The 13,547-nt window shown below is 36.4% G+C and overlaps 1 protein-coding gene across 10 annotated transcripts in view; it reads left to right on the top strand.

The window, feature by feature from the left end:
• UBR3 (ubiquitin protein ligase E3 component n-recognin 3) overlaps nt 1-13,547 on the top strand; it is a 314,350-nt gene that overhangs the window by 64,327 nt on the left and 236,476 nt on the right. For all 10 annotated transcript variants that reach the window (XM_072612278.1, XM_072612269.1, XM_072612275.1 and 7 more), the window contains one exon: nt 5,597-5,663. In XM_072612278.1, the coding sequence (XP_072468379.1) occupies nt 5,597-5,663 (67 nt within the window). The remainder of the gene's footprint in view (nt 1-5,596; nt 5,664-13,547) is intronic.

The raw sequence follows: 13,547 nt of genomic DNA on the forward strand, positions 1-13,547 counted from the left end.
TACTCCTTTACAAAGTGTGAAGAATTTGGAGGGAAACTTTCTATTGAGACTGAGGATTGGGCATGCCTATTTTAAAAAGCAAGCTTGGCAGCTCTAGGACAGATGAAACAGGAAACAGCTCCAGGAAATATTTCTCAGGCTCCAGAAAAGAACTACTTATGGAGGAAGCACTTGAGAGGCACTGACTCTTTGCATTTCCCCTCTGCTTACTGACTTCCCTGGCTTCCTTTGAGTTCCAGCTAATATCTTATTTTTACTAGAGGTCTTTCCCAGCCCCTTAATACTAGGACTTTCCTTCTGTTAATTATTTATTATTTATCCTTTATATGATTTGCTTTGTATATATTTGTTTGCGTAGTCTTTTCCATTAGATTGTAACCTCCTCAAGGTCAGGGATTGCTTTTGCCTCTTTCTGTATCCTCTGTACTTAACACGGTGCTTGACACATAGTAGGTCCTTAATAAACGTTCATTGATTATGCCTTTGTCAAAGGGAAAAGGGTGATCTTAGGTCAGGAGGGGATTTCCCATTTCCTCCCTCCCTGATTGGTCATGACACCTGACATTGGAATTATTAGCACAATAGGAGACACTGTACCCAGCAAGATAGTCATTAGAAGTTGCTTCAAGATAGTGACCTCTGTGACTTTATCACAATGTTATATTAATTATTCATTCAACCATTTGCTTGACAAGTCCCTTCCCTTCCCTTCTATACTCTCCCTTCCTCTTACCTCCTTTTCTCTTTTCATCTTTCTTCTCATCCTTTCTCCTTTCTTCTTTTCATTCCTTTTTTCCATCCCCTCTCCTCACTTCCCTTCTACCCTCTTTCCCTTGTTCTCCTCTTGTCTCATTTTTCCTCTTTTTTCTTAAAAATATACTTTATTAACATCCTCTATTTTTACATCACCTAAATTCTTCCAGTAATTCTCTTTTCACCTCCCAGCAAGCTGTCACATAAAACAAAATATTTTTTAAAGGGAGAAAAAATGAAAAGGAGGAAGAATTGAATCCCTCCACCCCAGCAAAATTAATCACTACATTGAAAATGTCTAAAAATATATGCAATATTCTACATCCATAGACTCGCTTTTCCATACCCATAGTATGTGGGGAGGTGTCTTCTTTGGAATATTTTTTTTTTTTGTAATTTTGCAACTTTTGCTTTTAATTGTTCAGTGGTGTTTCCATTTACATTATTGTAGTCATTTCATTCTCTGTATTTATCATTTTTGTAATTTTTTTATAGCATAATATTCATTACATTTATGTGCCACAATTTGTTTAGTTATTCGCCAATTGATGAATATGTAGTTTGCTTCCAGATTTTTTTTTTTGGCCACCACAGAAAGTACTGCTATGATTATTTTGTTTTATAGGAGCTGTTTCTTCTCATCAGTGGCGTTGGGGGTATATGCTTAATAGTAGAATCTTTGAAAGTCCAATCTTCTTTAATTTTTGCCAATTTGCTGAAACCTTTGAGTTATTTTGATGCCTTCCTATTAGTGATTTGGAGAATTCTTTCATGTGATTGTAGTTGGCAATTTTTCTTTTTCTTTTTTTTCCAATTTATTTATTAATTTTAATTTTCAACATTCATTTCCACAAGATTTTGAGTTTCAAATTTTCTCCCCATCTCTCCACTCCCCCACACTGTGCATTCTGATTGCCCCTTCCCCCAGTCTACCCTCCCTTCTATCACACCCTTCCCTTCCCTTATCCCTATCTTCTCTCATTTCTTGTTTGGCAAGATAGATTTCTATACCCCATTACCTGTATTTCTTATTTCTCAGTTACATGCAAAAGCAGTTCTCAAGATTTGTTCCTAAAACTTTGAATTCTAACTTCTCTCCCATCTTCCTTCCCTCCCTCCTCATCCCCATTGAGAAGGCAAGCAATTCAATATAGGCTATATGTGTGTAGTTTTGCTGAAGACTTCCATAATTGTCATGTTGTGAAAGATTACCTATATTTCCCTCCATCCTAACCTGCCCCCCATTTATTCTTTTCTCTCTTTTGACCTTATTCCTCCCCCAAAGTGTTTACTTCTAATTACCCCCCTCCTCTCATTTGCCCTCCCTTCTATCATCCCTCCCACACTCTACTTATCCCCTTCTTCCCTACTTCCCTGTAATGTAAGTTAGGTTTTCATACCAAATTGAGTGTGCATTTTATTCCCTCCTTAAGCCAAATGTGATGAGAGTAGCTTCACTTTTCCCTCTCCCCCTTTTCCCCTCCATGGAAAAAGCTTTTTCTTGCCTTTTTTTAATAGGAGATAATTTGCATCATTCCATTTCTCCCTTTATCCTCCCAATATATTCTTCTCTCACCCCTTAATTTTATTTATTTAGATATCATCCCTTCCTATTCAACTCATCCTGTGCATTATATATGTATATTCCTTCCAACTACCCAAATACTGAGAAAAGTTTCAAGAGTTACAAATATTATTTTCCCATGTAGGAATGTAAACCGTTCAGCTTTAGTAAGTCCCTTATGATTATTCTTTCCTGTTTACCTTTTCATACTTCTCTTGATTCTTGTGTTCGAAAGTCAAATTTTCTATTTAGCTCTGGTCTTTTAATCAAGAATGCTTGAAAGTCTTCTATTTCACTGAATGACCATTTTTTCCCTTGAAGTATTATACTCAGTTTTGCTGCGTAGGTGATTCTTGGTTTTAGTCCTAGTTCCTTTGACTTCTAGAACATAATATTCCAAGCCCCTTGATCCCTTAATGTTGAAATTGTTTGATCCTGTGTTATCATGATTGTATTTCCACAATACTAGAATTCTTTCTTTCTGGCTACTTGCAGCATTTTCTCCTTGGCCTGGGAACTCTGAAATTTGGCTACAATATTTCTAGGAGTTTTTCTTTTCGAATCTCTTTCAGGAGATGATCAGTGAATTCTTCCAATATTTATTTTATCCTCTGGTTCCAGAATATCATGGCACTTTTCCTTGATAATTTCATGAAAGATGATGTCTAGGCTCATTTTTTTGATCTTGGCTTTCAGGTAGTCCCATAATTTTTAAATTGTCTCTCCTGGATCTATTTTCCATGTCAGTTGTTTTTCCAATGAGGTATTTCACATTGTCTTCCATTTTTTCATTCTTTTGGTTTTGTTTTGTGATTTCTTGGTTTCTCATAAAGTCATTAGCTTCCATCTGCTCCATTCTAATTTTTAAAGAGGTATTTTCTTCAGTGAGCTTTTAAACCTCCTTTTCCATTTGGCTAATTCAAGCATTCTTCCCCTTATTGGGTTTTTGGGCCTCTTTTGCCATTTGAGTTAGTCTTTTTTAAAGGTGGTAATTCCTTCAGCATTTTTTTGGGTCTCCTTTTGCAAGCTGTTGACTTGCTTTTCATGTTTTTCTTGCATCGTTCTCATTCCTCTTCCCAATTTTTCCACCACCACTCTGAACTGCACTCTCATTTTTAAAGAACTATTTTCTTCAGTGAGCTTTTCAACCTCCTTTTCCATTAGGGCAATTCTGCTTTCTAAAGCCTTCTTCTCCTCATTGGCTTTTTGGACCTCTTTCCAATTGAGTTAGCCTATTTTTAAAGGTGTTATTTTCCTCAGCATTTTTTTGGGTCTTCTTTAGCAAGCTACTGACTTGCTTTTCAATCTCTTCCATGGCCTGGGCCCATTGTATATTCATTTTGGAGGTACTGGATGCAGAAGCCATGACTTCCTCTGACAATATGCTTTGTTCTTCCTCATCTGAAAGGATGGAAGGTGATACCTGTTCACCAAGAAAGTAATGTTCTGTGGTCTAATTTTTTTTCCCCCTTTTTTGGGCATTTTCTCAGCCAGTTACTTGACTTCTGAATCATTTGTCAAGAGGAGGGTCCTAGTGCTTCTGCTCACCCCAGGACTGTGCTCAGGGCTGAGAGTCAGATCAGCTGCTCAGTTCCCCCAGAGGCTTTATGTTCATTGCTCCAACAGTGGAACAATGGATGCCAGCTGCTGCCTCCCTGCCATAGCCAGAAGCCTCTGCTGCCCAGCCTCAGCCACTTCTTTGGGCCTGGGCCAGGGGTGGACTCTGTTCCCTTCCTGCTCAGGTTAAAAAAGCCCTCTCACTGACCTTTGAAGCCTGTGGGTTGAGGGGTCTGCCAACCTGCTTCCGGGAATTTCATCCCTGAAGCCTGCTCTGGTCCTGCTCCTCCCAGAGTCGTGTGACCAAGGCTAGGGTGGGCTCTGCTCCACAAAGGGTGTGACAGACCTTTCCCATTGGCTTTCCAGGTCACCCTGGGCTGGAAATCTCCTCCACTCCATCTTTCTGTGGCTTGTGCTGCTCTAGAATTTGTTGAAAGTCTTTCTTTACAGATATTTTATGGACTGTGGGGAAAGAGCTAAAGTATGTATGTCTTTCTATTCTGCTATCTTGGCTCCACCACCCCCCCTTCTAATTTTTTTAAGGTATGATCTTTATTATTAAGATCATGTTTTTCAATGTATTTTGGTACATGGCAATAAGATGTTGGTTTAAGCCTAATTTCTGCCAAACTACTCTCTAGTTTTCCCAGTATGCTTTATCAAATGAAGAGTTCTTTCCAAAGTAATTTATGTTTTCAGTTTATTGACTACTTTGTTATAGAGTTCCATTGTTTTTGACTTTCCCTTGCCTAGTCGGTTTTATTGATTTATTTCTTCTTTTTAATTAGTACCAAGGGTTTTTGATAACTTCTGTTTCAGGTTTGGAAGTGCTATTTTCCCTTCATCCCTAACTAATTTTATTATTTCCTTTGATATTCTAGATTGGGTTAGGGAACCTGTGGCCTCAAGATCATGTGCATGTGACTCTCTAGATTCTCACGTGAGACCCTTTGACTGAATCTAAACTTCACAGGACATATCCCCTGAAATCAAGGATTTGTTCTATAGAACTTGGACTCAGTCAAAAGACTCCACCCAAGCACCTAAAAAGGCCACATTTATCCTCCAGGCTTCCTCTCTTGTGTCCTGGATCTTTTCTTTCATTATTTCCCTTGATATTTGAGATCTTTTGTTCCTCCAAATGAATTTCATTATTTATTCTATAAGGATCTGTAAAATATCCCTATCATAGTTTGATTGTTAGAGCATTAAACCTGCAAATTAACTTTGGAAACAATGTTGTTTTTTATTATATTGGCACAACTCAGCCAGGAGCACTGAACTTTCCTCCATCTATTTAAGTTGTTCTTCCTTTAAAAAAACACTTGTAATTGATTCTATTTAAGTATTTTATGTGTCTACAAAACCTTTTTTTGTATTAATATCTTCGTTTTCCAAGACGAGCCCTATTCTCATTCCTTCTGTTCTTTACCTCTTTTTTTATTTTTATTTTTCCCATTTCCATATCTCTTGTTCTTCCAAATTCTTGGTGCGTGTTATGTTTACTAGGTTGGGACAGTTTATTTCTTAGGCTTTTGCTCTTTCCTTAATTCTATTAAGAAGCAAAACAGAATAGGTTAGCCACTATGTCAGAAAATAATTTATTAAAAAGTTACAGCATTAACAAAGTATTTGTTGACAATAAAATTATGAAAGGTAAAAAAATCTGTTTAATTAAAGTGTATGTGCTAGTATTTATTCACTGCTAAATTTTTTTTCTAGGAGGACCAGGATGGTAGCCAAGGTGTGGGCAAGCGCAAGAGGGTAAAATTAAGCAGCAGTGTCAAAGGTATTTATAAAGTGATGATTTAATTTTGTTCTTATGTTAGTTGATTCTGTTTTTGTCTTGCATAAAAACTGGTATGACTATTTAGGCAATAGGATCACTTAGGGCCAAAAAATCCAGCCAATATAAAATGTATAAGACGGATGCTTTATATAGTCTTATAACTCACAGTGATATAACATTATCTGCAAAAACAACAAACAAAATATTCACTGTTGAACATTTATTTATATTCTTCACATAACTGTTTTTGACCTAAAAAGGCTTTCCTTTGGTCTGTCTGATTTTTATGTTATGCTTTATTTAGCGTGAAAACTACTATTTTGATGAAATGTTTATGAGGTTTAAAATGATTAATTTTTAGTTTAGGAAAGTCTAGAGCTTTTCAAGTTCTTGGAAGACATTAGTAAATCACAACTTAACATTCCTAAATTATAGATATGTTAACGTTTAAACATTTTTTTCCACCATTCAGGCTCATTCATGTTTTCAACTGTCACTAGAATACTAAATTCGGGGTCATTCAGTGTAATAGTTGAAATGAACTCTCTCTGACTTTTAAAAATGAAGAGACCTGGTCAGGTTCCTCTACCTCTCTTATTTCCTTCATTTGGTGGCAAATACTTTTCCAAATGAGTGATAATAGAGTAACTAAGGAAGAGAAAAATGAGGAAATCTGTGCACAAAACTTGAATGTCCAAAAAACATGAGAGAGAAGAGAAGAGAGAAATTAGAAGTGTGGCGTAAAGTAGACTAGTAACCTAAATGCTATTTTTCTCGTAGGCTACCAGTTGACAGCTTCTGATGTAGTCTTGGCTCAGGGGTTTAGATTATGACTTGTTCTCATTTTTAGGAATTCAGATCTTTGAAATTTCTGGGGATGATTGTGTTTTACTCCTAGACATACAGAGCAAAAGACAGTGATTTATTAGCATGTCTCCCCTCAAGCATACTAGAATTCTTCAGACTCATGAGGAAAGTCTGAACCTAGCTCCTTTGGATATTCTTTGAATCACCTGGCTTGGAATAAATCCTTAGATGACTCTCAATTAGAAAAGCTCCTTACAGCTCAGTGGTCCTGCTTCATGTCTGAGAAATACTTGAAGTGTGCCGTTTTATTCTATATGGTATGACTTTGGTCTTGTATTATTTCTATTCATGGGTAAATGATGAAATGCATTTGTTTATGTGTTACTTTTAGTCTGGATTCATGACAAAATGAGAAATTTTACCATTCTTTGCATTAATCTGTTATCGAAAAGACACATTTTACAGCTCAATAATTTTTAGGATGGAATTCAATGTCTTTCATACTTACTTTGTAAAGCAGTAAAATGTTTAAAGTCTTTAATTATTTTTTGATGTATTTTAATATTCAGTTTATCCTAGGATCCTAAAACAATACTGATACCTTTGTAATACTATCACATAACCAGAGGTTATTCTTTAGGTTAAGGAAAAGTCGACTTGACAATTTGAAAATAAGATGACAATAAAATATGGAAACAGTTATGAAGCTGTTCCCAGTTCCTATGTTTTAAGGTAGATTCTCCAACTATTCCTGACTGATTTTAGCTGAAGTGAAGAATAATATATTAAGTAACAAAGCTGTTTAAAATTAGAAATTTAAAGGCAAATTGGGAAGAGTACTATAAAAAACATTTCTAGTTGAATTTTTATAATTGACATTTCTTGAGAGAATGTCCGTAGTAACATAATTTTTGGCTTTGAATCACTACAAAAAACTTACATTCTACTGAGGGGAGATAACATTTAAGCAGATACCTAAATACAAAGTACATGCAAAATAATACAAAATAATTTCAGTAGATAGCATTAGTAACTGGGGATGTTAGTATACAAAAAAAGCTCAGTAAAGAAGATCACATGGATTCTTAGAGGCAAGGTCAGGAAAGAATGTATTTTCATATACTTTCTGTGCAAAAAACCTACCTAGAGGTGGAAAACATTGTCATGTATGAAACATTGCTGTATTGTTTAATCAGGTGAAAAACTTTCCAAACCCCGAGACTCAAATATTCTAGTTTTACTTAGAGCTGCAAATTGTCTGTCTATAATAGGTTATTATAAATACTTTTTAACAAATAAAATTTAATTATATAGAATTCTGGGAAGATGCAGAATAAAATAGGAAATTACTTGGCTCTCCCAAATTCCCTCACAAATAATTTAAAATAATGTCTCTCAGTGAACTTTAGAGTGATAGAAATAATTAAAAATTGAGGTAAAGCAGTTGTTCAGTATAAGTAAACTTCGGAGGACATTGGGAAAGACCTGAACTGCCAGGGTGGTGATCTGACGTGACTGAAGTGCAGATACCTCATGGCAGATACCCCTGTTCAATAAACAACAAACCCTGGGGACAGCTTCATAGACGTTAACTTCATCTTTGGGAACTTTTGCCCACTGACAGCATGGGGATCAGATTGCTATCAGTGGAACATTGCAGAGCCTTCCAGTGGTGCTGATGTGGGACTTACTTGTGATAACCAGGTGGTTGGGAGCAAAGACCTAGAAATTGAGGGGATGCCCATCAGTTGGGGTAATAGCTGAACAAGTTGTGGTTTGTAATTATGATAGAATACTAGTGTACCAAAAGAAATGATGAACAGGATGCTCTCAGAATAATCTGGAAAGACTTGAATGGGCTGATGCAAAGTGAAATTTACTGTGTACAAAGTAACAGCAATATTGTAAGATGATCAACTGTGAATGAATTAACTATTCTCAGCAATACAATGATCCAAGACAGCTCTGAAGGATTTAAGATGAAAAATGCCATCCGTTCCCAGAGAAAGAACTGATGGTATCTGATGAATACAGATTGAAGCATACTTTTTAACTTTATTTTTCTTGAGTTTTTTTGTCTGTTTTCTTTCACGAGATGATTGTTATGAAAATGTCTTGCATGATTACACATGTATAACCTATATTGAATTGCTTGCCTTCTCAACGGTGGGTGGCGGTGGGGAGGGAAAGGGAGAGAATTGAACTCAAAGTTTTAAGAACAAATGTTAAAAATTGCTTTTTCATGTAATTGGGGGAAAATAAAATATTAAATAAAATATTTAAAAAATTGTGGAGGACTTCTGCCTACTCCAGAACTAGAAAAAGAACAAATTAAAAATTCCCAATTTTACCAAATTGTAAGTCCTGAGTAATTAAAAGATTAATAAACTTGAATGTAAGAAAACTATTGAATTAATAAATAAAACTAAGAGTTGGTTTTATGGGAAAAAACCCTCACTAAAATAGATAAACCATTGATTAATATTAAAAAAAGAGAGAAGAAAGCCAAATCACTAGTATCCTAAATGAAAAACCAAATCACTAGTGTCAAAAATGAAAAATACCACTAAAGAAGATGAAATCAAAGCAGTTACTAAGAGTTATTTTGCCCAATGATATGTCAACAAATTTAGCATCTTAAGTGAAATGGAAAAATACTTACAAAAATGTAAACTGCCTAGATTTACAGAAGAGGAAATGAATATCTAGATAAACCTATTTTAGAAAAAGAGATTGAACAGACCAGAAATGAGATCCTTAAGAAAAAAGCATCTGGATCAGATGGATTTACAAGTGAATTCCACCAAATACTTAAAAGATCAATTAATTCCAATGTTAAATAAATTATTTGGGATAATAGACAAAGGAGTCCTATCAAGTTCTTTTTCTTTTTTAAAATCTGTACTTTTTTTTATTTTTCAGTTCTTAACATTCATTTCCACAAGAATTTGAATTCAAAATTTTCTCCCCATCCCTCGCCATCCCTCACCTCAGGACAGAATGCACCCCATCTACCCCTTCCTCTAGTCTGTTACCCCTCTTCTTCCATCCCCTTCCCCTCTATTTACCTGTAGGGCAAAATAGATTTCTATACCCCATTGCCTGTACATCTTATTTTCCACTTGCTTGTTAAAACAATTTTTAACATTCATTCTTAAAGCTTTGAGTTCCATATTCTCTCCCTTCTTCCCTCCCCACCCACCCTCATTGAGAAAACAAGCAATTTAATATATGTCATAAATGTGTAGCCATGCAAAACACTTCCATAACAGTTATGTTGCCACAGACTAATCACATTTCCCTCTGTCCTATTCTGCCCTCCATTTATTCCATTCTCTCCCTTGACTTGTCCTCCCACAATAATGTTTGCTTCTGATTATCTCTTTCCTCAATTTGCTATCCCTTCTATTATCTTCTCTCTCCTATCCTCTTCCTTCCTATCTTCCTGCAGGGTAAAATAGATTTCCATATCCAGTTGAGTGTGTGTTATTTCCTCCTTAAGCCAAAACCCTTGAGAGTAAGGCTCACTTATTTCCTTTCATTTCCTCCCTTTTCCCCTTCATTGTAAAAGCTCTTTCATATGAGATGATTTACTACATTCTACCTCTCCCTTTTTCTTACTCTTAGTACATTCCACTCAACAATAAATTTTATTTTTTAGGCATTCTCCCTTCATATTCAGCTCATTCTGTGCCCTCTGTCTATATTTGTATACAGACATACATACACTCATGTACATATACATACCTACACATATATAATGTACACATACATACATACATACCCATACTCACCTTCATGTATATTCCCTCTAACTACCCTAATACTGAAAAAGGTCTCATGAGTTACAAATAACGTCTTTCCATTTTGGAATGTAAACAGTTCAACTTTAATGATAAGAACAATGATCCATATTGAACTCCTGCAATGGAAATGACATGGACCATTAGAACTTTTCAGTATATGACAACCAGCTTAACATGGAGGAGCCCAACACCAGGAAAAGGAGAAACATAAACACATAGTGAGCCAGTAATGATCACTGAGTCATGAACTTCATCCCATCAGGGGACTGTGCCTAGTTCTATATTAGGAACAATATCAAATTGATCATTCTCGCTGAATTGTAAATAAGAATGTAACAGGTTAGTTCTTTCACCAGTTAGGATCTTTTCAGCAGTAAGAATCAAATTAGATGAAAGAAGGGTTTCCTACAGTCACAATGTCAAGAATCCAGCACTTCACCCCTCTCTATTACTTCTCAGGGTCTGTCTAGGTTTACTGGTCAATCATTGCTAGCCATTTATTAAATAATATATATCCCTACCTCACTGGGCACTCCTTGAGCCTGATACAAGTATGTTAACATTCTCTTAGGCCCCAAGCTAATATTTAAACAATTTAATTAGATCAAGAAAACTGTATATTAAAGTCAAAATATCAATTACAACTAACGTTCAAATAGCACTTGGTTTGCCAAGTGCTTTACACATGTTGCTATATGGTTTCCTCATAAAAACCCTGTAATCTGGATGCTATTATTAGCCCCATTTAACAGGTGAGAAAACTGAAGCTGAGAGGATCACACTGGTAATTAGTACCTGAGACAGGTACTTAATGAGTCCAAGTTCTTTAGCCACTGGTTAATTTTAACCCAAAATTTCCAACTCCTAAGCAAAAACAACTCTCTCTACATTAGAATACCAGTGAAGGACTTTAGTCCTACTCATTATTGGTTTTACACATGGTGAATGGGGACATAGAGAGAGCCATCAAGACTTGCCACAGATCCAGGGAACAAAGCAGAACATCAGGGAGCTAGGTTATTGGGGCTTCTTGCCTCATGGATTGTTGAAAGTAATATCAGGAGACATAGTTGCTGCAGTTCTGTTCCAAGGAACGCTGGATAATGAAATCACAAGAGATGACATTCTCCAGATACAGAGGAACCTGGGTCAGATTTGTGTCTGGGCATGAGTACAAGCAAATTGCATGAGTATTTATTTCAAATTATCTGTCTTATGCTGGGAACTTGGAGTGGATCTTTTACCTCCTCTGATACATTTCATGATAGTTTCAGCTACCATCTTTCTACCAGTTTTCTCCTCCAAAAATTCCTTGGGCCCTATCTGCATCTTGCATCATCTTTTTAAATCATTCCATTCAATCTGGGTCTACAGCTTTTGGGCACCAAGTATCTTGGATGGGAAGGACAAGTTAAATTATCTTTTAAAAAATATATAATTTATTTATTTTTCAGTTCTTAACATTCACTTCCACAAGAATTTGAATTCAAAATTTTCTCCCCATCTCTCCCCACCCAACACCCCAGGATAGCATGGACCCCATCCACCCCTTCCTGCAGTCTGTCCGCCTTTCTATTACCCATCCTTCTTCCATCCCCCTTCCCCTCTATTTTCCTGAAGGGCAAAATAGATTTCTGTACTCCATTGCCTGTATAGCTTAATTTCCAGTTGCATGCTAAAACAATTTTTAACATTCATTCTTAAAACTTTGTGTTCCATATTCTCTCCCTCCCCACCCACCATCATTGAGAAAACTATTCAGTATAGGTCATACATGTGTAACAATGCAAAGCACTTCCATAATGTTTATGTTTTAAAAGACTAATCACATTTCCCTCTGTCCTATCCTGCCCTTCATTTATTCCATTCTCTCCCTTGACCTCTCCTCCCATAATAGTGTTTGCTTCTTATTATCCCTTTCCCCAATTTGCTGTCGCTTCTATTATCTTCCCTCTCTTCTCCCCTTCCCCCTTGCTTTCCTGTAGGGTAAAATAGATTTCCATATCCTGTTGAGTGTGTTATTCCCTCCTTAAGTCAGATCCCTTGAGAGTAAGGCTCACTTATTTCCTTTCATCTCTTCCCTTTCCCCTCTCCTTCCAAGCCCTTTGATCCCTTAGTGTAAAAGCTGCTAAATCCTGCATTATCCTGATTGTATTTCCATGATACTTGAATTGTTTTCTTTCTGGATGCTTGTAATATTTTCTCCTTGACCTGGGAACTCTGGAATTTGTAATATTCCTAGGAGTTTCCCTTCTGGGATCTCTTTCAGGAGGGGATTGGTGAATTCTTTCCATTTCTATTTTATCCTCTAGTTTTAGAATATCAGGGCAGTTTTCCTTGATAATTTCTTGGAAGGTGGTGTCTAGGCTCTGTTTTTGATCATGGTTTTTAGGTAGACCAATAATTTTAAAATTATCTCTCTTGAATCTATTTTCCAGCTCAGTTGTTTTTCCAGTGAGCTATTTCACATTGTCTTTTTATTCTTTTGGTTTTGTTTTATAATTTCTTGGTTTCTCATAGAGTCATTAGCTTCCATCTGCTACTTCTAATTTTTAGAGAACTATTTTCTTCAGTGAGTTTTTGAACCTCGTTTTCCATTTGGCCTATTCTGCTTTTTAAAAAATTCTTCTCCATATTAGGTTTTTGGACCTCTTTTGCCATTTGTGTTAGTCTATTTTTAAGGGTGTTATTTTCTTCAGCATTTTTGGGTCTCCTTTAGTAAACTGTTGACTGTCTTTTCATGATTTTCTTGCATCGCTCTCATTTCTCTTCCCAATTTTTCTTCCACCTATCTTACTTGATTTTCAAAATGCTTTTTGAGCTCTTCCATGACTTGAGACCATGGCATATTTTTTTTGGAGGCTTTGGATGTAGAAATCCTGCTGTCTTTCTCTGATTGTATGCTTTGCTCTTCTTCATCCAAAAGGATGGAAGAAAATACCTTTTCACCAAGAAAGTAATCTTCTGTCGTTTTCATTCTTTCCCCTTTTTTGGGCATTTTCCCAGCCAGTTATTTAACAACTGCTTTCTGAGATATCTGTAGGAAGCTGTTATTTCTCAGTTCCTCCAGGGTGGCACAATCAAGGGAAAGGAGTTTACTCCTCTCCTGGCCTGTGCTCTGTTCTGTGAGTAACCAAAAGCACTCTTTTCTGCCCTGGAACTGTGAGTCGGATTCCCTCTCCACAGCCGCCACCAGGTCTACCATGCCAATGCTGCTTCTCACCCCAGGATGACCACTCAGGACTGAGAGCCAGATCAGATGCTCAGTTCC

Source organism: Notamacropus eugenii, chromosome 5, assembly GCF_028372415.1.
Source record: "Notamacropus eugenii isolate mMacEug1 chromosome 5, mMacEug1.pri_v2, whole genome shotgun sequence".
NCBI classification, from domain to species: Eukaryota; Metazoa; Chordata; class Mammalia; order Diprotodontia; family Macropodidae; genus Notamacropus; species Notamacropus eugenii.